Source organism: Urocampus carinirostris, chromosome 2, assembly GCF_059441175.1.
Source record: "Urocampus carinirostris isolate Australia breed hairy pipefish chromosome 2, RoL_Ucar_1.0, whole genome shotgun sequence".
Lineage (NCBI taxonomy): Eukaryota > Metazoa > Chordata > Actinopteri > Syngnathiformes > Syngnathidae > Urocampus > Urocampus carinirostris.
In genome coordinates, this window is record NC_142350.1 from 22,011,856 (window position 1) to 22,039,519 (window position 27,664).

Consider the following 27,664-nt stretch of genomic DNA (forward strand, 5'->3'; position numbering starts at 1 on the left):
GCCTAAATAGTTTTCATTTTTATTTATTTTTGTATGACTAAGCACTATGTTAAGTAAAATATGCATTTATTATCACTTGCAACATTATTAAATTAACTTCATGCTAAATTTAAGAAAATAATTATGAATATCAGATTATTTGACGAATCGTTTCAACAATCGGTGACTCTTCGAATAATAAAATAGTCGTTACTTGCAGCCCAAGAATAAATGTGACCCGCTCTGCCAAAATGAGTCGCACCGTTAATTTTGAAAGATATGACATTTAAAAATATTTTCCGCGAGTTTCATAATCCACATCAATGGGGAATGCAATTACAGGTCAATATTTCAGATTTCTGATGAAGTTATTTAATCCATCCATCCATTATCTGCACCGCTTATCCTCAGTAGGGTAGCGGGGGTTCTGGAGCCCATCCCAGGCATCCTCGGGCAGTGGGCAGGGGACACCCTGAACTGGTTGCCAGCCAGTTGCAGGGTACACAGAGACAGACATTTCACCTGCTCATTCACATCTAGGGACAATTTGGACCGGCCAATTCACCTGAAATGCATGTCTTTGGAATGTGGGAGGAAACCGAAGTTCCCAGAGGAAACCCACGCAATCACGGGGAGAACATGCAAACTCCACACAGGAGGTCCGATCTCATGACCTCAGAATTGTGCCGCACACGCGCTAACCACTGCGCCGCAGTTATTTTAATCTATATTTAATTAAATATGGGCTAAAATGTATTTAGGGCTGGTCTAATTATTTTTTATATGAAAACAAATGCCTATGGTAAAATTAAACTTGGAAATGAGACTATCCCTTTAACTGTAAAAACATTTAGACTGGGAGGTCGCTGGTTCGCGCCTCGGCCGAGTCATACCTAAGACTTATAACATTGGTAAAAATGGCGGCGCCCTCTGTTGGCTGCGGCTGCATCGGCTCGCTACAACGGGTCAGGTGTATCGACATTTCGTTCTGTGTACATTGTTACAAAGAATGACAATACAAAGGAAATTATTATTAAATTATTATTATTTGAATGACGTCACACCCCAAAAAAAAGCAAAGAAAATTTGAAAGGTGATTTTCTCAGGTTTTTGATGAAAAGGGTGGATGGAAGGCCGTAATTCAAATGACTATCTATATCTTCAAAATAGCTCATCATAAAGCTTTAAAAATTGTGTCATTTTAAAGCTCATTTCTTATACATTCAATTGGTACCATATTTGCCTCACTGCGACGTACTTCGGTCACATATATGACAAAAAGAGTCAAAAAAGAAGAAGAGTGGAAGCAGGATGGAGTTTGTGAATTCTCGCGTACCTGTCGACCGACTGCGGGACTAGTTTTTTCCACTTGGCGACCAAGTTTCTTGCCACCTCTGCTGCAACTTCATGTTTCCGGAAGGAGTTGACAGTCTTTCCCACACCGGTTTCCTACAGGATACAATTTTTTTTAAACTCAGAGAAGGAAGATCAAGACGAGAGACAAACACACGAGGGGTCAGGCTCACCACGAGAATATCGACGGTCATTGGCAGCTCGCCGAGTCTTTTGAGCGTCTTGAGAAGCTGAAAACAAAAAAACACGGAACAACACTTCATTAAATCTTACTCATATGTTGACAAGTTTAAAAAAATGCGTAATAATATGGACTTGTGTGAAAATGGCAATGCTGAACTTAGTTTTCGACTTTTGTTTTATGCATGGCACATTTAAAAGACTTTTAAAGACGATTTTCCAAGAAATCCGGTGAGAATCATGTATTTTGCCGACCCAAAACTTAAATGCAATTGACATATGTAATTTTTAATCTTGCTAGTGCATCATTCATCAAGACATATGATTTTAGGATCTCAAGAAAATTGCAAATATTTTTTATTTCAAGTCACATCGCTCCCCAGATAGGTGTTGGGTTAAATGACAGTAATATGTAGCTTACATTTTCATTTGTGGGAGGTTTTTAGCATTACAATTTACCACTGGGAAAATGCTACTTTAACATTTTGCACCATTTTTTTCATAATTTATGTATTATACTTGCACAAATATACATTTCATAGTGCCCTGTTTAGATGTGGCATGAACCTGTCTCAATAGGGGGCGATAACGCTTTATAGGACAATGCCATACAAACTAATGCCAGCTTTCGTTAATCACGAGGAAAGAAGAAACTCAATGGCGAAGCCAGCAAAGAGCAGCGTCTGCATCATTATTAAGCAGACTTGTTGGGGAACATGGCGACAAGTTTATGCATTTACAAGCCATTTTCAATCCTTGTAAACACAACATTAAAAATCAAGCATTTTCAAGGATTTCAAGTACCAGCACACACCCTGTTTAATCAACTATTCTCTCTATTGTCAGCAATGCCATTTTAGCATTAAATCACTACTATTTCATGCCACTCACACAGCCATTTTAAAATGAAAGATGTGTTTCAGTCCGTTCTACTTTAAAGATCTTTAAAGAGTATTGTATTGCAACGGTAAGACGTGCAAAACTGAAATATTAACGCATAAGTATGGAGAGTGTTCTTTTTCCGTTACTCTGCTTTACCATTGTTTAGGAAAAACAGTCAATAATTGAGCTCATGCTCGTTCAGACGCCGAATGGCGTTTGTTTTCTCTGCTAGCCGCACAGCTAGCGGCTACAGTACCCTGCAATGGTCACAACATATGACGACCCCAGGAAAAGGTTTCCTAAATTAAACACGTTGTTTGTGGACGTCATCTGTCTTTCTGTCCAAGACATTAGCGGGTTTTTAAATTTTAATGAGAATAAGTTTAAAACCTCTTTTATGTATCGTGACGTATGCTGTGATGCGTTCACATACCGCCAGGAATATAAGCAACTAATAGTCGGTTGAACAAAAGCACCTCAACGCGGTTGGATCGTTTAATTGTTATTGGTGTGACATAGTTGAAGTAATAACACAAAACAAGTACTAAAAATGATATTTTCATGGAATGGCTTAAAAAAAGACGTCGCTATGTAAACATGAAAAGATATGAATACTGCTAGCTAACAATTTGAACCGGTGGTGGTATATACAAAATATACATTGAGTGCCGCAAACAATATATGTAACAATTGGACAACTTTAAAAATGAAACTTAAGTAATTACTGTTTAACAATTGCTAAACACCTCTTCTCACTAACTGGATTTTCTAATAAGGAAAACTCTCACTGATTCCGAGGACTTTGAAGGCACCACTTCAGACCTTACGCGACTATACGGGACCTGCCAAGGCCTCCGCTACGTTCGGGGTTTCGTTGACCAACAGTCGCAAATTGTGATTTGACCAACATTAAAAACTCCGGGTATCCCATCACTGTCATCCCCTAAAGGGATTTACCTTTCTCGGCTCCGGGCTCTCCATGAGCCGGGACTGAAGTCTGTCCACTGTTTCCAGCAGCTCCTCCGCCATGTTTACTGCTGGTAAATGCCGTCCCCGGAAGCGACTTCAGTTCAGCCGAGGTGGGGGTGTAAAGTTTCCACTCTGACAACGTATTTCTTCAGAAAACGAACATAAAAAAATATTTGTATTGAAATCCACAAAAATACACGGTTGAATACTGTATTTCTTATTTCGATAAAACACCTGGCGGAAAAGTAAACATTCGTGCTGCTTTCGCACCAACCGGAAGTAGGTCACATCAGCTGTCCACACCTGTTTACGTCACTAGGTTATTTTTAATACAGGTATTTAATTGTAAAATAATATATAACGATGTCATACTTAAATAACTATATGTAAAAACATAAAACCACGTGGCATTGTATTTTGGGCTTTGTTTTGGTCACGCTCACGAGTATTATGGACAGCCACATGAAGGCAGTAGAGAAACGTGAGTAAAACCCTCTAACTGATTAATTTGAGAAACAACAACCAACATTCTGCAAAGGGAAACCAGTGGTTTATTCATGATATTTTACGTCAATAAACACGTAACATTCATTTTGAATACTTACCTGTGAACATCAGGCAATTGCTTCTCTTATCAAGTATTGCAATTCCCCTTATCTGAGATAATAAATCTTACAAACACAGCACTCATTGCAAGACAGAACATCCATCCATCCATATCCATTATCTGCACCGCTTATCCTCAGTAGGGTCGCGGGGGTGCTGGAGCCCATCCCAGCTACTTTCGGCCAGTGGACACCATGAACTGGTTGCCAGTCGCAGGGCACACAGAAACAGACAACTCACTCGCTCATTCACACAATTTGGACCGGCCAATTAACCTGACATGCATGTTTTTGGAACGTGGGAGGAAACCGGAGTGCCCGCAGGAAACCCACGCAATCACGGGGAGAACATGCAAACTCCACACAGGAGGTTTGATCTCGTGACCTTAGAACTGTGCCGCACATGCGCTAACCCCTGCACCACCGTGCTGCCCGCAAGACAGAAAGTGTAGAATGAAAACATCGTGTGTTTTTATTTACCAACATAAACAACACAAACCATTTTTTCAGCATCTTTCTTAGTTACTACCCCACTTGCTGTCAAGTCGTGTTTATTTGTATAGCTTTTAATCACAACAAGTCTCAAAGGGCTGCACTGACCACCGATGACAACTTTCCCTGATCTGAGGGCAAGGAGTAACTCAAAATATTTAGCACGAGGAAATAAAAAACCTTGAAATAATAAATAAAGAAACCTTAACATGAGGTTATCACTCTTCCAGAATGACCAGGCTGCAATCGATGTTGCAAGGGCATCAACAGACAATACACAGACGTAATCAACATTAAATATGGGTAACACCAGAATGTCCAGCTGACAGCTTCCTGCACCTTTCAAATTGCCAAAGGCACGGAACCTTGCCGTTAAATCGGGTGATGAGGAGGCGCTGAGATCTGCGAGGGCCAACCTAAACCGTGCTATCAGACTAGCAAAGCCTCGCACAGTCAAAAAATCCAGGACTTTTTCCTCAGCACAACCAACACCAGGGGTTATGTGGAAAGGCATTCAGGCCATCACCAGATACAAGCCAACTACCGCCCCAGTGGGGGACACTAGCATGGACTTCCTGAATGACCTCAACAACTTCTTTGGGATGTTTGAGGCACAAAATGGCACCCCTGCAGTGAAAGCGGTTCCACATCAGGACAAAAGAGCACTCCTCCTGGACTCAACTGACGTGAGGAAGACCCTGAGAAGGGTCAACACACGGAAGGTTCCAGGCCCTGACAACATTCCAGGGCGGGTACTTAGGGAGTGCAGCTGGCTTGTGTCCTAACAGACATTCTCAACACCTCGCTAGACCAAGCCACGGTACCATCATGTTTCAAGATTGCCACCATCATCCCAGTGCCAAAGAATCCCCAGATCTCATCACTGAACGACTACCGGCCCGTTTCACTGACTCCTATCATAATGAAGTGCTTTGAGAGAATGGTTAAAGAGCACATCACCTGCAGTCTCCCCTCCTCACTCGACCCCTTTCAGTTTTCCTACCGGACAAACCGCTCCACCGGGGATGCCATCTCCTCTGCTCTTCACCTGAGCCTGACACACCTAGAGGAGAAGAACACCCATGTGCGGATGCTGTTCCTGGACTTCAGTTCAGCATATAACACCATCATCCCACAACACCTGGTAGACAAACTAAGACTCCTGGGCTTCAACACCCCCCTGCGGAACTGGCTGCTGGACTTCCTCACTGACAGACCCCAGTCAGTGCGGCTTGGTCAGAACATCTCCGATGTCATCACCCTCAGCACGGGCTCCACCCAAGGCTGTGTCCTGAGCTCCCTGCTGTTCACCCTGATGACACACGACTGCGTCCCTAGGTCAGCCACAAACCACATCGTGAAGTTAGCGGACGACACAACAGTGGTGGGCCTCATCAGAGACGACAACGACCTGGCCTACAGAGAGGAGGTGGAGCAGTTGGTGGACTGGTGCAGAGTCAACAGCCTGGTCCTGAATGTTGACAAAACTAAAGAGATCATTATCGAGTTCAGGAAAAACTAGCCCAACCGTTCCCCACTTCCCATCAACCAAGTTCCTAGGGGTGCACATCACAGACAAACTCACCTGGTCCGTGAACACTGCATCACTGGTGAAGAGGGCACAGCAGCGCCTGTACTTCCTGCGGAGGATGAGAGCCCACCTGCCCCCACCAACCCTCATCACATTCTACAGGGGCACCATAGAGAGCATCCTGACTAGCTGTATCTCTGTGTGGTGTGGAGGCTGCAGTGCCTCCGACTGGGGTAGTGTGAGGAGGGTGATGAGGACAGCAGAGAAAATCATCGGGACTTCTCTCCCCTCCATTCAGGACATTGGCCAGAAGCGCTGCCTATCCCGAGCCAAGAACATCATTAGGGACCCCTCTCACCCCCATCATGGACTGTTCACTCTGCTAGCCACTGGGAAGAGGTACTGCAGTGTGCGGTGCAGGACCACCAGGTTCTGCAACAGCTTTGTCGCCCTGGCCATTAGACTGTTAAATGGTCAATCACACACATAGTAAGCCTACACAGCTTCTAATCTGTACATCTGTTTGTTTGTTTGTTTTTTTGCACTACTAGCAGTTCTTTTATACCTAACCACGCCTTTGCACACCTGTTCTCCTCTGCACTATCGTACCCCAGTGTTATTGTTATTGTATAGTGACTTGTTTACCTGACTGCCCATTTTGCACATCTGGTTAGCTGCTCCTCTTGCACTCTTTGCACTACTGTATAATACTATACATAGCTTTAATTATTTAGTATATTATTCGTACTTCAATACTCCAACTCAATACAACATTTTATTTATATCTGTACATTCAAAGAAACTGTGCGGGTCCGATGTATCGACATTTCGTTCTGTTACACGTGTACAAGAATGACAATAAAGTATATCTGAATCTGAATCTGAATCTGAATCTAAGTTTGTACTGATGCAGCAGGTTCTAGATGATGGAGTAAATCAGGTTTAAATTCTGGGAAGTTGGCTCAAATCGCGTGCACTGTGCAACAACCACGTTCATCCTTCTCCTTTAAGGACATGACAAGGGGAGTATGAGGTCAACATGATTCAGAAGCTAGAGAACATAAGTGTGTCTTCAGCATCGAAATGAACAATTCCACTGAGGTTGCGGATTGATCTTAGATGGCCGAGTATTCAGAAGCACAGGAACCTGAATGGAAAACACTCTTGAACTTGTGGATTTCATCTTGGTTCTTGGAATCACGAGTGGATCAGCTTTTTTTTCAGACAAAGGCTTTGAGCAGGTACATAGGGTGGAATCACATAAGAAAGATATGAGGGGGCAAGTCAATTGAATTTTTGGATGTTACCAAAAGAACTAACCTGGGGATTTCTTCTTGGCTTTTGGAATCAATCGTAGACCAGCATTTTCAAAGCAAAGGCTCTGAGCTGGAACATGGGGGCAAGCCCATGCAAAAATATGCGTGTTACCAACAGAACCTTAAAATTACACCTCGGACTGACAGGGAGCTGGCTTAAATCGGGGTAATACATTTGCTAGTGGACCTGGACAATATTATCAATCTTTGATCATGTTTTCTGTTTGCTACCAGTGAACGAGACAGTTAAGATTTAGGCAAGTATGGGCAGGACGTGATCGGTCTAACAAAAGACAAGTTTTCTCCTATTTCTTTTTTAAATTGCATACAAAAATTGTTATACAACATGCACGGTTTGAAATAGTCAAAAACTGTATAAAATACAGGTATAAATTGACAGGTATGACTTAAAACAATCAAGCTCAGAAGATCAGTGTGTTGGGTCTAGAGAGGGCCTCTTATGGGTTATTTCTGGCAGGGGGGCTGCTGTCGGTGCCTCTATTTGGACATGGAGGTGGTTTGATGTGCTTTGGAGGAGGCAGTTCTATCTAGGGCGGAGGGGATTTGTTGAGGGGTTGGGGACTACGTCACAGGCTTGCCTTGGACCCTACGACATGGACCAACGCTCACGGACACAACACAGCACCTGCTTGAGTGACAGGAGGACAGAACAGAGGGGAAACCAAACAGTGGGAACATCATCTAAGCAACAAAAGGAGAAACGGGGAGGAACAGACAGAAAAAGCAGGTAAACCAATATTTTGTTTTCCTTTTTTTATTTAAGAAATTATTTGGACAGCATGGCTGGCTGATACCCTTGCTTTATAGCACAGGTGTCAAACTCATTTTAGCTGAATGTGTGTATTGGTTTGTTTTAACAGTTGAGTGAATGCAGCTTTACACCTGAACCAACTCAGAATGTTATATAAACTCTAGTGGGAGCAAAGAAAAAAAATCCCTTCAGTGCCATACTGGTCTGAAATGAATAAGAAAGAAATACAAAATAAAGTTTTAGCAGTGCATGGACAATAAGATTAGGCTACATCGACTCAAACTAAAGCTGAGAGTATATCCTTTACTGCCCTGTAATGGCCAGAGGGAGCATTCGGTTTGCATTTATTAAAAAAACTTTTGATGGAAATGACCAAAGGAATTGCTTCTTTATTTAGAATCAACAAACAATAGACAGACGTTGTCAACATGAAATACAGGTAAATCGTAAGATATAGAATAGAAGTGTGTTTTAAGCCTAGAGGTTGCAGATCAAATCTCAGAGGGCAGAGCATTCTACACTCTTGAACCGGCGTATTTCTTCTTGGCTCCCGGGATCACTAGTAGACCAGCCTTTTTTTCCGGCCAAAAGCTCCGAGCAGGAACTAAGGGAAAAATAAATCTGAAACATATGAGGGGGAGAGGGAGGTTTTTAAGTTTTTCCTTGGCCACATGTAGGTTTTAGATCAAGGGATGGTGCAATAATAGTTGGTAGTCTGTACAGCCCTTTGAGACTTTTTATGATTAAGAGCGTCATAAATAAACATGACTTGTCTTGACATACTCACATATTTATGGCGATCTGTATTGAATCATCTATTGAGCCAGATCTGACCCTCGGGCCGTATGTGTCTGCTTTCAAGTATACAGTAGGCCTAAAGTTTCTGTAAAAAAACAATATTTTAATTTTTCATACATAGGTCAATATAGAGCAGGAGTTTCAAACTCAACTGAGGTGGGGGCCGCTGAAGCCCGAATCCGGGTGGTGTTTGGCCAAATGGGGTTTTCCACAAAAACAGCACTAGTAAAAACATTCCGCTCTTCTTAAAGGGACAGTGTTTTATATTTGTCTAATAGATGTCGCTGTCATGTTTAAGACTACAAAACTAAGCAGACTGAAAGTGAGCAAAAAAAGACCCTTTTGCTTCCATTTTTCCTTTCTCAAAAAAGGCACAACTAAGGAAAAATATATTTTTAAAAAGGAATAAAAATAAGGAAAAATAAATAAGAAAAAGATTTTTTTTAAAAAGGGGAAAACGGGAATAAAAAACAAAGTAGGGGGAAAAGCCACAAAAAAGGAAAATGGGGAAAGGGAAAGAATAATGGAAAGAAAGAAAGGAAAGTAATTAAACAGAAATAAGACAAAACAAAAAAAATGCCATTTTCTCTTTTCTCTTTTTTTCCATCTTACTTTTTATTTTATTTTCATTGTTTGCCCCTTTTTCCTTTCTTTTTTAAAATTTCTTCTTTCTTTTGTTTTCTTCTTTTCAAAAGTAATATGGTGCACTTTGAGTCTCCGTATTGTGCCTTCTTTCCTCGTGCTTTTAGCACTGGTTTTCAGCGGCACGACAGAATACAGCACCGTCTATTGGGCCAATAATACACACTGTCTCTTAAACTTTCATATTAAGGCAGGGCCTCAAAATATCATCCTATTAGGCATCCATGCAGCTGAGTTTTAATATTTAAGTTACATGTAAGCCTAAAAACACATTCATATGTCCTCTTTTCAAAGTTACTCTTTGCGCCTTATCAGCTTATCATGCATATAACATCTGACGTAAACAAGCTAGTTGTGTACCAACACTTTCCAATGACATCAGCACAAACAGGAACATGATCCAATCTGTTCTTGAGCTCTCTAGTATCCCTGGAGCTGGGGGTGTCATTTGAAATAGCTCACAGCGGTGAAGGCGGACACGGCAGAGGAGGGTGGCAGCTGTTGGTAGCGATTTTTTTGTTTTTTTGTTGAGCAACCAATCGTTTGCAGCAAAACAGATTCATGCCATGGAAATAGCGTCAGATGCTTTCAAATATCCTGAGCAAAGCTGGTGTTTTTTGGATTACTCGATGTTTAAAAGATGTCACTAATGTTAGTAACTAACCCGCTCGGTGCCGCTGATAAGCGAACACATCGAACGGGCGATTTTTAGGTTTAGAGCTTTGGCCAGGGGTGGGAAAATTACAGCTCGGGGGCCACAGGCGGCCGTCGGGCTTTTTCACCCAGCCCGCTAAACAAAATGGGCAATATAAGTTGGCAATATATAGAATTGTAAATATAGTACTACTGATAAAAAAATGTTTTCGGGTTCCAACGTTGCCCCTATTTTCCCTTTGTGGTTATGCAACAAATATACTACCACAAAGATACCATAGAATTATTAAAAAAAAAAAATTTAGTGCTTAAAACAGGGATCTAGTATATAGTTTTGTTTTCATTCTGATAAGAAAAAAATACTATTGAAATACCACAAAACTACTCTTACAGTAGTACTATAATACAAAAATACTTGTGCAAAAATATTACTAGAGAAATAACACAAATATACAACTACAGTAATATTCAAAAGTACTAAATAAATACTACAAAGATAATAGTATGCAAATACTTCAAAAATACTACTACAGTAATACCTTAATACATAAATATCACAACAGAAATAGAACAAGAATACATCTACAGAATTATTACGACAGAACTACTACAAAAATACAACTAGAGTAACACTACAGATATACTGCAAAAAATGTTATGACGGAAATACCACAATAACATGACTACAGTAACATTTAAAAATAATCAAGTCAAGTCATGTTTATTTTTGACGCTCTTAATCACAAAGGGTCTCAAAAGGGTGCACAGACCACAGACTATTGCAAACTACAGACCATTATGAGGTAATCCCCTTCCAGGATGACCAGGCTCCAATGGATGTTGTGATAACAATTAATACACAGATAGCATCAACAGGAAATATAAGTCATTCATGAATAAATACTAAATAATATTACAAAAATACTAGTATGGAAATACCTCAAAAGTACTTTTACAGAAATTATACAAAATTACCACTACAGTAACACTTTAATACAAAAATAGAAAAAGAAACAGAAATACAACAAAAATACATCTACAGAATTATTACAACAGAACTACTACAAAAATACAACTAGTGCAATACCACAAAAATACTCAAGTTGTACTACAAAAAATATACTACGGTAATACTACAAAATAGGACTATAGAAATACTACAAAAATCTGACTGCAGAAACACTACAAAAATACTACAAAAGATTGGTCCTGGAAATCAATCAGTGGAGTATTTCAGACGCAGCGACGTACACATTTCTTTTTCTACTTTTTAGGGAAAAACGTTTTTCATCAAATTTAAGCCTATTTTTTCCTTATGTAAGGAAATTTGAGTTTTAAAACTTGGGCTTACAGTTAAAGTAAGGTATAAGAGTTGGGTAAGGGGTTAGGGGTTTTTAGGTAGATTAAGCAGTTGGTAGAAAATGCTGCAGTGAGGCTTTTAATTAGGAAAAGAAAATTGTACAGTATCACGTAACCCAATTTTAGACTCTAGACTCTTGTCTACTTGTTCTTGAGGGAGAAGTATGAGACTGTTTGTTTTACGGTGCATGCATTTTGAACCATCGTATCGACACTTGGATCTGATGTACGCCATCATCTATTCTAGAACCTGCCGCATAGTTCAAGACTTTGTGACAGGAAGCTGTCAACTGAACATTCTGTTATTTCTTATGTTTCATGTTGATGATGTCTGTGTATTGTCAATTGAAGACCTTGAAACATCAATTGCATCATGGTCCTCCTGGAAGGGGGGTGACCACCTGTGAGGCCCCTTCTTAAGGTTTTTTCATTTTCCTCAGGCTAAGGTTTTAAAGTTTTTCCTTGCCCTCATACAGGTTTTAGATTGGGGGATGTTGTAATAGTAGTCTGTAGTCTGTACAGCCCTTTGAGACTTCTTGTGACTAAGGGCGTCACAAATAAACATGACTTGGCTTTAGTTCTGAATGTGCTATCAGTAATACAATACAGCTAAAAAAATCTGCTCCTATGTTTTTAGGTGCTGTGTGTTGTGTCCAAAAGCCTGAAAACAACAAAAATTGGCTTCAGGAGTAGACAGAAAGCTCGTATTTTTCCTTAGCGGGTCGCAGGGAGCAACATGGCCCCAAAGAAGAAGACTATGCGGCTGAAAAAGGCCTCTTCGGAAGCGGTGCCTGCCGTCGTCATAGAAACAGCCTCACCAAATCTGAAGGTGGAGCGCCGCGGTGATGGCGTGGTGGTTGTGGTCGAGAGCGCTACCAGAAAGATCGAGCAGATGGCGGCTCTGGACATCGCCCAACTCAACAGCCTCAATTTGCCACTGCCGCCCCCTGTCCTCAAGCCGGGGGAGCGCGGCCTGGGGCTGGGAAGCGAAATGACGCGCCCACTGCATGGCAGCGCCATGCTAGAGGAACTCAGCAAGATGCGCCAGGAGAAGTACCTTTCCATTATTACAATGACCATAAAACACACTTTTATTTGAATGACATACATTTTTGCTAGGTTCCTTACAGATTTGGAGCTGAGCTGCAAGACAAAAACCTTTGACGTGCACAAGCTGGTGATCTCTTCTGTCAGTCAGTACTTCAGGGAGATCTTGGCCAAAGATCCGGACATGAAGCGTTTGGAGCTGCCCTCCCTCTCGCCTCTTGGTAGGACCGAATCCACGGCCCGAATGAGCAACAACTCAAGGGCCACCTTAAATACATCATTAGAGTTGGTGGGTCAACAAATATCAATGATCTACTAGCTAGCACCAGTAGAAGCCAAATGACCACATTTCATAGTAGGCATCGGTAGCAAACACTTTCCTCTGTGCTTATCCTAATCACTCAAACTAAGGCTTTTGGGATTCTAGTACTATAAATCCAAACCAGATTTACATGATTACTTACCAGATATGTAAAGGACACTGCAATCATTCTTCATGGTGTCCTTGGTCCAATCAGTTATTTTAATGGCTTTCTGCCACAAACTCCTATGCTGCTTTTGAAAAGGCTCGTTTCCTCTTGAAATTCAATCAAATCTATTTTTCATTAATTATCTATCAACTCACAGGTGCAACAATCTCAGCAGGCAAACCCAGACCTCCCTATACCCAGCTAATTCATCCAGCTCATCTGACAGGATCCTGCGGCGTTCCCTAGCCAAAATAGAGATGTATTGTCTTTAGCGTTTATTGGGTCGTCCCCGGGACGTCCTGCTGGTGGGACATGCCTGGAACACCTACCTAGGGAGGTTTCCAGGAGGCATCCTTATCAGATGTCAGAACCACCTCAGCCGGTTCCTCTCAATGTGGAGGAGAAGCGACTCTACACTGAGTCCCTCCCGTATGACCGAGCTTCTCACCCTATCCCTAAGGGATAGCTTAGCCACCCTGCGGAAGAAACTCATTTCAGCCGCTTGTATTCGGGACGTTGTTCATGACCATAGGTGTGGGTAGGAACATTGATCGTCCGGTAAATCGAGAGCTTTGCCTTTCGGCTCAGCGCTTTCTTCACCACAATGGACAGGCAGAGGGTCCGCATGACGGCAATCGCTGCATTGGTCAGTCTGTCAAACTCCTGTTCCATCCTACAAATCGGTTGTGAAAGATACCCCAAAATACTTGAATTCCTCCACTTGGGGCAGGATCTCATCCCCAATCTGGGAAAAGCCTGCCACATTTTACAGACTGAGCACCATGGTCTCAGACTTGAAAGTATTGATCGTCATCCCAGTCGCTTCACACTCGCTTTGTGCAGTCATACACACAACCGCTAGGCATGTTTTTGTAAATTTAAACTCTAAAAACACAACTCAACATTCAAATATCATCTCGCTCCATTTAAACTCATACTGCTACTGAGCTACTCCCTCTGTTGGGTCAACTCATCCTGTGGTAATCCAGGGATGACGTTTGTTTGTTGAACTCATCATGGATAGAGCCCATGCAGCTAATTGAAGGAGGCTACTAAGAAGCGCTTGGCTACAGATTCGCCCACTAGCTGCAATAGAATGGCGGTTACAGACGAGCTAAAGGCCTGAGCCCTTGGCAACGATGTTATCCTCATTTTGTGTATGTCTTGTGGAAAATTGGTATGTATTAACACTTTCATAATGTTACTCTGACCTTAAGTTCGAGCTTAAGTTGAAATAAGGACAGCAAAACCAGAACCAGATGGTAAGAGTTAGGAAAACATCTCAGTCCAGAGACAATGTCAGTTCATTCTGAGCAGACCCTGGTTTGAATCGTTTTTGAGCAATTGCCTTGCAAGATACTAAAACTGTATCCCAGATCGTTTCACGTGCATGCATGCCGACTCAAAAAATGACCAAACCAGGAATAGTGAAGTCAGCCTTTGGGCTATATACACGCGAGATTCTCTCTGTTCGAGGACAACTTTGTATGCTGTGTTATGAAGTCTCTGTCAAAATAAAACGGTCCTCATGTCGCCATATCTGAGTTTATCTTCAACAATAGAAGGCTTAACGGGTGAAACTGCAGTTGACCTGGGGCAGGAGGATTCGTGATCCAGAAATAAATTCGAAAGCTCAATAGAGCTAGCCATGGTCCCTCTGTAGTCTGCCCTTGGGTGTTCCTGAGGGAGCAAACCAGATGTTGGTAACACAGGCTAGGCAAAACACACCTTTCTCGACCAAACAGTCAATATTGCCCAATGGACAGAACACCATAGTGAAGCATGCTCTGCCCGAGGTCTCGGTGATGACTTAGGCTGGAAAGGGTTCCATATGTTGACGCCGTGTTTTTCCCCTCGCCCGCCAGGCTTAGCCAACGTGATCACCTTTGCCTACCTGGGCCGCGTGCACATGTCGCTGTACACGATCGGCTGCACGGTATCGGCAGCGTCCACGCTGCGCATCCCGCAGTTGCTGAAAATGTGCGTGGACTTCCTGCTGGCCGAGCTCAACGTGCAGACGTGCGTGTACGTTTGGAACATCGCCGCCGCCTACAGCTTACCCAGCGTGTGCGAAGCCGCCCGCCGCTTCGTACTGGACAACTTTGTGCAGTTCGCCGACACGGCGCTCTTCACGCAACTCACGCTGGAGCAGATCTGTGCTTTCATGGGCGACGACACCTTGGTGCTGCCCTCGGAGGTGGTCGCCTTCCAGGTATGCCCTCAAAAGGGGTAACCAAAATTTGAAAAATGTTAGAAAATAGTACATGTTTTTTGCATTCTATCTACATATACTGTATGCCATTGGTATATTCCAATTATTTTCTGTGATAATGCATTTTGATGACGGTCCGTTTCATCTTTGACTTCCTGGGTTGTGACGTCGTCAGGGTAACACTTGCCCCCTCGCAAGCCAGTCACTATATGGATTTATGCGTTTGTTAATTAGTAGTGTTTTTAGCCAAGTCTTGGTAGTTCTTGTGGAGAATGCCTAAGTGTTGTGTCGCGAGTGGGTGCAGCAATGGTACAACTCATGGCCACTAGCCAAAATGCGGCCAACTGGCAAAAATAGCACACACAGAGCTAACAGGGGCTAAAAAACGCAGTTATAATATGTCCACTTTTATGATATGTTCACTTGACGTCACCAAAACCAGACAGTACTCACAAGGACACTGTAGCTGTATTACTTTCGCTCTCTCTCTTTATCTCCTTTTCCTGACTTTCTTCGTTTTCCCTCTTTCTCTCTTGTGCTTTCTTGCTCTGTCTTTGTCTCTCTTTTTCTCTCCCCCTGTCTTTCTTTCTATTTTTCTCTTTCTCTCTGCATTTCTCTCTTCCCTTTTTATCTTCTTCTTCCTCTACTTCTTTCTCTGTCTTCCTTTCCTTTTTTCTTTCTATTTCTCTTTCTCCCTCTTCTTTAAGCTTTTTCTTTCTCTTTTTACTTTCTCTGTCTCGCTTTCTCCCTTCTCTCCCTTTAGTCTTCATTCTCCCTCTTTATTGCTGTATCTCATACTTTATCTCTTCTCTCTGATGCTCTCTTACTCTTTTATCTTTGTCCTTTCTTTCTCTCTCTTTTCCTGTCTTTTTTCCCCTCAATTTCAGTTTTTTTTCAATTTCTCTTTTTTCTCTGATTGTCTCTCTCTTGTGCTTCTCTCTCTCTCTCTCTTTAACTCTTTCTTGTCACTCTTTTTCTCTCTTTTTCTTCAACCCTCTAGTCCGACCCCGTGTGTTTTTTCTTACCATGTGGCCCCCGAGCCTAAATGAGTTTGACACCCCTGTTAAACAGAACCCTGACATCTTTCCAACATCTTCTCAAGCAGTTTTTGCTGGGTCGGTTGCATCTGTGTCCTTGTCACAATACAGTAAAAGGTGTCTTGGTGATTGCACAGCGAAACAATCCTAAACCTGATGGGGGCTTCTAATGGGGACAGGAATTTAACGCTCGGGTCTATTTTCATCGCAGTGTAAATTCAGAAGTGAGAGCAGCTGACACTGCTGCTTGTGACACCCGACCGAAAGAGCTCAAGGGGCAAGGGGGAAGATGCAGACCGCTATTACCACTGCCGGCAGGGTACGGCAGGGGTGCCAAATCATTTTGGGCTCGGGGGCCACACGGTAGAAAAAAAACTCTCACAGGGCCGGACTAGTAGGTGAGAGAGAGAGAGAGAGAGAGAGAGAGAGAGAGAGAGAGAGAGACAAAGACAGAGACAGAGAAAAATATAGAGAGGGACAAAGGGGGAGTACAAGAGAAAGAAAGAGAGAGGAAAAATAGCAAGGAATAGACCAAGAGAGAAAGAAAGCAGAGTAAGAAATAAAGAGAAAGAGAGAGGAAGAAGTAGGTAAAGAGAGACAAGAAGGGTGAGACAACAAGAGAGTGCGAAAGAGAAACAGTAAGCAAGAGAAAGGGGGAAGTGAAAGAGAGAGAGAAATAGAGAAAAAAGAGAGAAAGGGTGTAACAAATGACAGAAAGAGAAAGATGGAAAGAAGAAAAAGCAGACAAAGAAAAATTGAGCGAAAAAAAGATTGAAAGAAAAAGAAAAAAGAGACAAAGAATAGAAAACAGCGAGAGAAAGAGGGGGGAAAGGGACAAAGAGAGAAAAATACAAAAGAGAGAAAACAAGAGAGAGGAAGCGAGAAGAATAAGAGAGAACCGCCGAGCGAGAGAGAGTGAGAGAAAGAGAATAGAAAAAAGAGAAAAGAAGACCAATAGAGAGAAAGATAGAAAAAGAAAAAGGGAGAGAAACAGAGTCATAGAGAAAGGCAAAGAGAAAGTAAGAGAAAGAGACAGGGAGAAGAAAACAGAGAGAAACTTAGATAAAAGAGTCAGAGAAAAAGAGATACAAAGAAAGGGGGAGATATATGAAAAGAAAGAAAAAGAAGAAACTGAGAGGGAAAAATGCAAAGAGAGAAGATAAATAGATAGCATAAGAGAGAGAAAAAATTAACTGAAAAAGAGACTGGGAGAAAGAGGCAGAAAACAAGAATAAAGAGAGCGTGAGAGAGAGTGAGAGAAATACAGCTTGAATGTCTATGTGAGTGGCGCCTGGCTTTAAGTGAAAAAAGCAGTTTTTAAAATGTAGCCACAAAGCAGCAGCTTGTTGTCTGCAATTGACGCTAATCCAAATTTGGGGGTTCGGCCTGCAAATATTCTCCCTTCATTGAACTTGAGCTCTTCCTGTATTCCGACCATTTTCCAGCTGGCCACCAAGTGGCTGGACTTCGAAGCGTCCCGCCAGCCTCACGCCGCCACTCTGCTGTCTCACGTCCGCCTGGAGACCATCCCGGCCGGTGAGCTGGTGAGCCGGATCCAGCCCGTGCCTCGCATGATGCAGGACCCCCAGTGCCATCGCCTGCTGGTTGAGGCCATGAACTACCACCTGCTGCCCCACCAGCAGAACGCCCTGCAGTCCCGCCGCACTCAAGTGCGGGGCAGCCAGCACGCCCTGATCGCCGTCGGGGGTCGGCCGGCCCTCACCGAACGCGCCCTCAGCCGCGAGGTCTGGAGATTTTGATTTCATTTATTGGTCCCCGCAGGGAAAATCACTTCCATTCACTGTACCCGGGGAAAACAACAGAGCTCACATTACATCGAATGACAAACGTACATGACAGTGGGACAATGAGGGCAGACTGGATGGGTCAGCAGGGGCTGTGGTTTAGAAAGGTCAAATGGCAAAGGGGATCAGGCTTTTTCCTGAGGCGGGCCATCCTAAATATTTTTGCACCCTGACAATAGGGGAGAGAAAGTATTGATGTAGTGCAGTGTTTTTTTAAATAGTGATGCGGCCCCCCGTGGAGTGGGACGCGAGGCTCTGTTAAGGCGGGCGCGTTTGACTCCAGGGAACTACAGGAACGATCATGTAAACATGCATTTCTTTTAAAAACTCATAGGTTGAGAAATTGGCATTTGTTTTACATGAGCCTCATCTGACATGATTGCCTGCCATCTTGCTGCTATGGGTACCCCAAAACCTCAAAAAGGCTAGGAGCAAAAATACCGTAAATTCCGGACTATAGAGCGCACCTATCACATTTTAAGAGGATAACCGCTTTTGTACTTACACAAGCCGAACCTGCGTATGAGCCGCATGCGCCCACATTCAAACATGTAACTCAATCACAAAATCAACCCAAATCCGACTTTGAGTCAGACGATTTTAGCTGAACATAAAGTACACAGCTCAATAACCACAGCCGGCAAAATAACGGATAATGATACCGGTACTTAACATTTGATGCAGACCTGCAGAGTCCGGATCCCGTTAAAAGTAATCCAAGGAAAAAAAGTGTATATTTCCAAAGGTAAGGGTGGGAAAAATATATATCCACTATTGTCTGCCGTGTCCACAAACACTCACCTTTACCGGTCCCCACTTCCCGTCCTCCCCCGCATCTGTTACGCCCCTTCTTTTTAATTGGTCAGTGCAAGACTTATCAGAATGGGTGTCCAAAATAAATACAAATAAATACATTACAAAAATATACAGTTGCAAATAAATATTATACATGGTTACGCATATTTACAAAGAAAGACGGTACACCGAGAGAGTTTTCAAAGCTTTAATAATAATATTATAACTTTCATCCCGCGCCTGTGAAGGGTAGCAAAACGCTACTAACAACACGCTTGCAGTACAGTTAGCAGGTCTGTTAAAAAAAACATACCGTACATGTTGAAATCACGGTAAACCGTTCTCATCTTCTCCCTATAACTGACGTCATCAAAGTTGTCCTCCTTAAGTATGGGAAAGAGACTATGTCATATAGACTTCGTCCCACGCTCCCTTATTCAAAAACACGCTAGCAACACGCTCGCAAGGTAAAGTTTGCGTGCAGTAGCTCTGTTTCCTTCTTTATCGGACTGCTCGATTGCGTTTAGCTTGTAAGCTGCGTCATGTGCCTTGAACTGTAGCGCCGCTGGCGGCTGTTAGAAAAATTACATAAATTGGCCGCATCACTGAATAAGCCGCAGGGTTGAAGGTTTGGGGAAAAAAGTAGCGGCTTATAGTCCGGAATTTACGGTAAGTAAAAAGGTGCGTTTTGGTATTTTTGTATTTTTCATTGTGCTCTGTAGCACTCATTTTCATTTGACACGCGAAAGGTCCTCAGTTCAGGAATGGGCTGAAACATTTTTCAGCCTGGAGAGGGATGGGCGCCACACTAAGCGGTCCCAGTAATTCATGCATTTGTTAACTCCTGTCTCGATTACTAAAATGTACCACTCTCCGGTCTCTTTATTTTTAGCATCAAAACTTTGCATCTGGTCAAAATGCTGCAGCAAGGCTTTTAACTGCGAGAATGTTTTATCACGTTACCCCGATTTTAGCTGACCTGCACTAGCTCCGTGTCAGAATTTTAAGGTTCTGTTGGTAAGACAGAAATTTTGACATGGACTTGCCCTCTCTTATTTAATCTAATTTAATTTCCTGCTTGGTGCTTTGCTCTTAAAAAGCTGGTCTACTGGTGATTCCAAGAGCCAAGCAGAATCTTGCTGCTGTCAACCGGACCTTCTGTTATTGACTTGACTTGGCTATAACCGTGGAACGGTTGAGCCGGTTTTAACCGTTGACTGCATCACAAATTGAGGCCATGGATGTTGATAATGTCTGTGAATTGCAAAGCCTTTTTGACCCAAAGAGCCATTAAAGCTACATATTTAGAGAGCTAACGCATATATTTTGAGACAGGATTCAAACAAAACTTCAATATACACTCTCCAGACAAAAGCTTAATCATCACAACATTTTATTTCTCTGTGTGACGTTTGATGATTTGATCAAATCTATGAAATAATTATATTGCCAGAGTGTCTTATAACAATATAAATCAACCACTTAAATTAGTCTCTGTTACTTGAAAGCGTTGTGACTCATTTTGGCAGTCATTTTTTTCCTGGATAATGGTTTCCAAACAAGGTGCAAGCAAAATGATTTTGTAAAAATGTCACAAAATACTGCAAATGAGGGTACCAACTGGGCTAGGACAAAGTGTGCGCGTGCCCTGTGTAGAACTTCACCCACTGCTCACCCAATCAAACTGCTCTAGGTGTTTTACTAGAGCTCCTAGGTAAAAAGTTTGTTTTAGGGTAAAGTTTATTCTGTGTCTTTTCATCATAAAGTGTCTCAACAATGAACATAGTTTAATGAGCTTCAATATTAAGAATTATTGAGCGATTTGCAGCCAAAACCGGCTCTTTTGATGTGACACCCAGACTGTTAACCAGTAAAGAATGTGTCGTATATATACTGGACTGAATCCTGTTATCAGAAATTATTGCGCAGGCTTTGTGCGTACAAAAATCAACTCTAGCTGAAACATTGAAATAAGTAACTGCACATAATCCCAGTGTCTGAAACTCGTGACAAAAAGTTACCGGACACCAGGGCAGACAACTCTGAAAAGTTGCCTGTCCAGCTATAAAGTTGCCTGCCCCATTATTCACAACTTGAAACACAATTAGACGACTCATCGCAAAAAAAAAACAACAAAAAAAAAAGATTGTTGCAAGGTATTAAGGATTGATAATCAGAATATATAACAGAACAACACTCTAAAATTAAGTTTATTATAAATATATTTACAACATGCATTGCATGTATATGACATCGCTGTTTTCCATCTGCCATCAGTATGCACCTGTATTTAATCATCTTCATTCATGCAATGTTTGCGTTGCCTCATCTGCTACAAGCTGCGTGAACTCCTCTTTCCACGATGCTTTTAATGTACGTTTACGTTTTGTAGCGTCATCAATTTTGTTAGCTTCTTTTGAATCTTTCTTCTGGGGCTGAGGTTTTGGCTTGATTCCAAACCACTTATCCATTTTTCTTGTGTTCTCTGTGCTTATACTTTGGAAAATTATATGCAAATGATGGACCTTATAACGCTCGGGAAAGTCCGGAAGCACGATGTTATTTGACGCAGGCTTCTGATCGGCTGCCGAGTATCCAAATTGCTAAACGAACCAAAATTCCCAAATTTCCAAACTGAACGAAGATTTCGAAATCGGAATAAGGCACTCTTTCCGTTTTTTTTTTTTTAAAGTTGTCGGCCACCCGGGCGGAGACTTTGTGTGAGTTTTACGCCCGACGTAAAAGATGCACGCCCCTGGCGTCCGGGCAGACATTATTTCCAACACTGATAATCCTTTTTACCCTTGCAACATTCATTGAAGCCTACTCATCCTGGAAGGGGGTTGACCTCATGTGCAGCCCCTTCTCAAGGTCACTTCATTTTCCTCGTAGAGTTTTTGAGTTTTTCCTTGTCCTCATGTAGGTTTTAGATCAGGGGATGATGGAATAGTAATCTAGTTTGTAAAAGTATTTGGGACATGTTGTGATTAAGGGCGTCACAGATAAACATGACTCGACTTTTGGACCTATTCAGGTGCTGTGGCGGGACCCCCGCGAAGGGGGCGCAGCCTGGCGTCACCTGACGCAGCTGCCGGCTAAAAGCTTCAATCAATGCGTTGCTGTCATGGACGGTTTCCTGTACGTGGCCGGCGGCGAGGACCAGAATGATGCCCGCAACCAGGCCAAGCACGCCGTCAGCACATTAAGCAGGTCACATACGCAAGAAACACTGGCGCCACGATAACTTTCTAACGTCCGGATTCGAACTTTCTCAGGAAAAGCTATTTAACGATATTCTGTCATTGTTTTGCGTCAAAAGTATTCAATAACTTAACCTAATCTAAATCAAATCTACCCATCCATCTATCTAGATCCATCCATCTATATATATATATATATATATATATATATATATATATATATATATATATATATATATATATATATATATATATATATATATATATCCACCCATTCAAGTATACAGAAAACAGCATATTTGATTTTTGTGAAAATTTACACAGTGCCTCTGTGAGTGTTTTAAGCCAGAAACCCCCAATTAATACCAACAAATCTAATAAATATCTAGTTTTGATGGGTCAGCGGGTCTCCTACGCCCTCTGCCAGCCAAATTGGGTACTGCAGCTCCAGACCACTCTAAGCAGCCAAATCCAATCTTCTATCGAAACTATCACTTGATTGATGCAATTGTTTCTTATGTACACGTTTCAACCATCTGCGGCCTGCAAAAACCTCACCTAAGTAGAATGCCCAGTAACACCATGCCTTTGCTTGCCCAGCTGAGTTCACAGAGCCTTTAGAGGGTGTTTTCCACCGCACTTTTATCTTACTTTTAGCACCACTGTTACAGAACCGATTAGAGCAGACCTGGGCACTCCGGTCCTGGAGGGCCGCACGTCCTGCCAGATTTTGAAGTTTGCTCTTCTTTAACTCAGGTGATACAAATTATAACCTCGTTAGCAAGCTAGCAAGTGCTCGTTAACGATACTGGTGATTGGAATCACCTGTATTGGATCAGAGAAACCCCAAAAATCATGCAGAACATGCGGCCCTCCAGGACCGGAGTGCCCAGGTATGGATTAGAGCATGGTGGTATCCCCTTGTTTGTTAGCGTAGCCTATAAATACTACAAGAAAAGGACCGTTTCAAATCAGTCCAGACGCCAACCCAAACCTTAAGTTTATTAGAAATGAGCAGACTGGAATTATGAGTCTAGGCCAGGAGATGGCTACAAAGTGTGGCAAAATAGCAAGTTGCGAACACTAACTTTAAATCACCCAAACTAAATAACGTGTATTTTTTTCTCTCCCTGCCACGCAGATATGACCCTCGCTTCAACACTTGGCTCCACCTGGCCAACATGCGGCAACGTCGTACGCACTTTTCCCTGTCAGCCAGCGGAGGGCGTCTGTTCGCCACAGGCGGCCGCAACGTGGAAGGGCTTCTTGCCACGGTAGAGAGTTACCTCCCTTCGGCCAACGCCTGGCAGATGCGTGCCCCTATGGAGGTGCCGCGCTGCTGCCACTCCAGCGCCACCCTGCCCTCGGGCGACATCCTGGTGACCGGCGGATACATCAACTGCGCCTACTCGCGCTCCGTGGCCTGCTACAGCGTGGGGGCCGACGCCTGGGTGGAGAAACCCGGCATGGAAACGCCCCGGGGTTGGCACTGCTCCGCCACGCTGGGCGGCAAAGTCTACGTGGTGGGCGGTAGTCAGCTGGGGCCCGGCGGGGAGCGAGTAGACGTCCTGGCCGTGGAGGTATTTACCCCAGAGGGCGGAGGCTCGTGGAGCCGTGCCGCCCCGCTACCCCAAGGGGTAAGCACGGCCGGCTTGTCCGTCCTGGGGCCCGACAAGATGTACATCATCGGAGGCTGGAACGAGGCCGAGAAGCGCTACAAGGCCGCCGTGCAGACCTACCAGACGGGTACGGATAGCTGGAGCCGTGCAGAGGACCTGCCGGAGCCTACCGTGGGCGTATCGTGCTGCATGCTGGCGCTACCGCCCCGACAGGCGCCGCGCCGACAAACGCACCGAAACGTGCCGGCTCACGAGGAGTCGCAACAGCCCGCCGGCAAGATCGGCAGTCGGGAAAGTAGCATGCCCCCTGCGCCGCAAAATGTTACGGCGTGAAGGGGAAGAGCGTTGGAGGGCATCCGACCTGGCATCTCTGCTCAGTGTCGTATTCATCATTCACCAAAAGATCAAATCAAAAGGAGAATTTTGCACAATCGGGCCTTAAAGGGACAGTGTGTATTATTTGGCGCCTCCTAGTCATGAAAATACTTCATTGAATAAAAGAATATTGATCTAAAAAACAAATTTGTGCTGTCAAGTTAAAGCTTTGACTCTTAATTAGCTTTAAACTGTCCAGCTCATCCCTATTAACGGTAACAAATCCCTTTATCAAGCGATAATCAACCTTACAAACACAACGCGGCACCTATTTACTCCCAGCAAGACAGGCTATGTAGAATGAAAAGATTATTTCTATATACAGGTTCATTTTACTGACCAAATAAATAATACATATTTCAGCATATTTCTTAGTACTTTCCTCACAGTAAATTCAGTGTTCCTTTTTAAACAAAGAAGTATACTTTGAATAAAAAATCAACAAAGCATATAAAATACGGGGAAAAGCTTATCATTCAATAGATATGGAATTAAAGCGTAAAGGTTACTATAAAGGACATTTTGCTGCTACGGGTACCCGAAAAACTAAACACCTCTGGAAATGGGGGTTTGGTCCCTTTGAGTCTCCATAGTTTGTATTCTTCCTTGTGCTCATCGGCACTCGTGTTCGATTGCATAACACGATACAGTGACATCTAGTGGTAAAAAAATACACTGTCCCTTTAAGGCTGCATGTAGGTAACAAAACACTAGACTGCGGTACATTACAGATACATTAAAACAGTCCATTTGAAAATTGTGAGTCAATGCCGGTAATGTACGAGGTGTTCCAAAAATCTCGGGATCATTTTGACATTGAATATCTCAGAAAGGATATTAAAACACATCTGGTAAACTCTGAAAGCTTGTAATCTCAATTTTTACATGGAATGTTCAAAGTGCTTTAATCTTTTGTGCAATGTGGAAGAAAGCTGTCACCGAACCATTCTTCTTTGAAAGAGCAACGGTCAATGGTGAGAGGTACCCTCAAATGCTGGAAAACTGGTTAATGGATAAATTGAGTGAGTCTGGTGGCTTCATTTTCCAACAGGAGAGGGTGCCATCACACTGGAGCCTCAGGGTTAGACAGTTACTGAACACAACACTGCCTAGACAGATGTATTGGAACAGGGGTTGGCAACTTGGGCCTCTTTAGTGTTACTGAGCAGCTTCCTGGCGCTTTTCCGGTGCATTGCTCCTCTGCTTTAATTACTCTCTACTGTCCCAAGCTGTGTGGTCCTTTTAAAGGGGAAGTGTCACCAGGCAAGGCAGGCTGCTGTTTTTAACAAATCAGCCAAAGGTAGAAATATAATAGGATTACAGAGAATTCAATGTTTCTGGATTAGAATTATTTGCATTAATTGCCGATACGGATGGATTGCCTGTTTGATTGCTCTTTAGAGAAAAATGGTTAAATGCTACATTTGTGGCAGAGTGCCCAGTAGGAAGTGAGAGAAAAAAGCAATTGCATGTGAAATGCAGTGTAAATGTTTAAATTTAAGCTTAACACATTCTTCTACTCTATAGGCTATGAATAACCTATATTTTATGTTGACAATATCTTTGTATTATTTGCCCTCATGTAGGTTTTAGACCAGGGGATGGTGTCATAATAGTCCGTGGTTTGCAATAATCTGTGGTCTGTGCAGCCCTATCAGACTCTTTGTGATTAAGGGCGTCACAAATAAACATGACTTGACCTCTGGAGAAATCAGATAAGTGCAAAATTAGATTTAATAAGCGGACTGGGTTTTGTTGCAACCCAGGAGATAATAAAGCGGGGAAAACTGTTCACAAATGGTGACTACATGAAGGAGTCATTCATCAAGATATCCAAACACCTCTTTATGAAATAATGCAGAGAATGAAAGACTGTTGCGAGCATTGACATTGCAATGCTGGCACACGTTGGGTAAGAATTTGACAATGGGCTTGATGTTTGTCGTCCTTACGTTGAACATTGCGTGTCAAAATCAAGCTTTCTGAACTTACCAGACGTTTTTTTTTACATCCAGTAGTTTCTAAGAGATTCAAAGTCAAAATGTTTAAGACTTTTGGAACACCCTGTATTTAAACAATAGAGCGATTATCAACCGTAGGTTGAAAATGTTTCATTATTAATTCATGGCGTTCTTTTTGTTAAGCTTAAATTATTATGTCACCTATATTGAAGTATAATGGTTTTCCTATGAATTTTTTGTGACCATGCTTCAGGAGGTACTACAGGTTATTTATGTAGCAGTATTATGATGTTTTACTATACTTTTAATCGGTTTCTTAAATTATATTTCACTATATTGTTATCGTTTTCTAGAAAAATAATACATTAAATGAGCCATCTGCTGGTGGAACAAATATTTTGTTACTACTTTTAAACTTTTGGAGTAAAGTAAGAAAATGATTGAAATCAGCAAAATGATCTGCAAAAGTTGAATTTCACTTGACTTGTTTTGTTTTTTGGGCGGTGGGATCTTAAACTACCCGTTCAAAAACAAATAATGTATTTTTATATGATCTATTTCCCTAAGTAATTTCATGAGCAGAACATTTGTAAAAAAAAAAAATCCACCTATGATTGAATGTTAGTTATTCGGTGAAGCACTGGAAGAAAGCAAATATTGAACAATGGCATGCTTTTCTGCAAAAATAAAATTGGTCATTTTTTTCACGGGACACAGGTTGATAACAAACGATAAACACTTGTTAAATCCGACTGTGAAAGGATGTCTCTTTGTATTTATATTAGTTATCAAATGATGAATGAAGGAGCGTTTGCAAGGTCTGTTATGTTCTCCGAGGGATCGGAAAAGTCCAAAAATTTAGGGAAGGGAGCGAGCGAGCGAGAGAAGTCTGGAACGGAGAAGAAAAGGGAAATAAAGATATTGGAGGGGTTCCAATGTTTTCGAGATGGGGTCGATCGGTTGTCGACAACTCTAATTTGTGCTTTAGAGATAGAGCGATTTGAAAGAAGGGGGCACCAAAATTAACGCAAGTCAAAATGAAAGTCGCCCGCAAAAAATATTTGAAAAGTTATGGCGGAGCAGTGATACGTGGAAGAAAATAAAAGCGGTGCCTTTTCTGTGATATGTTTGAAAGTTTCACTGAATAAAAGCCAAACTAAACAACACTTGTTTTCTTCATTCACAAATGCTAAAAATGTGGCATCCCCCACCCCCCTCATAATTTTTGTTTTTACCCAATTTGGATATTTGTTTTTTTCTTATTTTCTCTATCTGCTTTTATAAAGGCCATCCAATACTCTGCACGACTAATTTTGGTAGACGAGAACACCACAGGGCCGCACCCATTTTAATTCAAGCACTTTCAAGGCTATTTTTCCCGATACCTTTAAAGAAATCCAGCCCTGATCAAAAGAACGTCCTTTGATGTCGATTTTGATGACTAAAATAAGGTGGCTACATTTGTTGGCCTTGAGAGGGATGGACACCGCCAAGGGTGTACTTGCCCAAGACACACCAAAGGAAATGGGGTCCCTACCACCCGAGTGCTAAAGGTGTCCATCCACATGGGACAGCAGGGGTCACCCATCATTTGGCTTGGAGATGGGGCGT

At 42.4% G+C, this 27,664-nt stretch overlaps 2 protein-coding genes across 3 annotated transcripts in view; one reads left to right on the plus strand and one right to left on the minus strand.

The window, feature by feature from the left end:
- eloa (elongin A) overlaps positions 1-3,457 on the minus strand; it is a 22,655-nt gene extending 19,198 nt beyond the window's left edge. Inside the window, exons 1-3 of the mRNA XM_088329371.1 lie at positions 3,352-3,457; positions 1,506-1,562; positions 1,316-1,428 (exon numbers count right to left, since the gene is read on the minus strand). Of these exons, the coding sequence (XP_088185497.1) occupies positions 1,316-1,428; positions 1,506-1,562; positions 3,352-3,423 (242 nt within the window). The 5' untranslated portion in view covers positions 3,424-3,457. The remainder of the gene's footprint in view (positions 1-1,315; positions 1,429-1,505; positions 1,563-3,351) is intronic.
- On the plus strand, positions 2,902-27,151 carry klhl43 (kelch-like family member 43). 2 transcript variants are annotated; one of them, XM_088329369.1, is made up of 7 exons: positions 2,902-3,473; positions 12,170-12,585; positions 12,652-12,800; positions 14,915-15,261; positions 17,744-18,043; positions 21,933-22,108; positions 23,240-27,151. In XM_088329369.1, the coding sequence occupies exons 2-7, from the start codon at positions 12,269-12,271 to the stop codon at positions 24,048-24,050; spliced, it is 2,100 nt and encodes a 699-aa protein (XP_088185495.1). In that variant the 5' UTR covers positions 2,902-3,473; positions 12,170-12,268; the 3' UTR covers positions 24,051-27,151. The 2 variants fall into 2 exon arrangements, with proteins under 2 accessions (XP_088185495.1, XP_088185494.1); XM_088329368.1 differs by lacking the exon at positions 2,902-3,473 and adding an exon at positions 7,919-8,055.
- Positions 27,152-27,664: the final 513 nt, after the last annotated feature.

Bases quoted from the DNA above. Each gene is read 5' to 3' on its own strand.
- klhl43 (XM_088329369.1), top strand. From the start codon at position 12,269: ATGGCCCCAAAGAAGAAGACTATGCGGCTGAAAAAGGCCTCTTCGGAA. The intron at 12,801-14,914 runs GTAGGACCGAAT...CTCGCCCGCCAG, and splicing joins GCCCTCCCTCTCGCCTCTTG to GCTTAGCCAACGTGATCACC. The intron at 18,044-21,932 runs GTCTGGAGATTT...GGACCTATTCAG, and splicing joins AACGCGCCCTCAGCCGCGAG to GTGCTGTGGCGGGACCCCCG.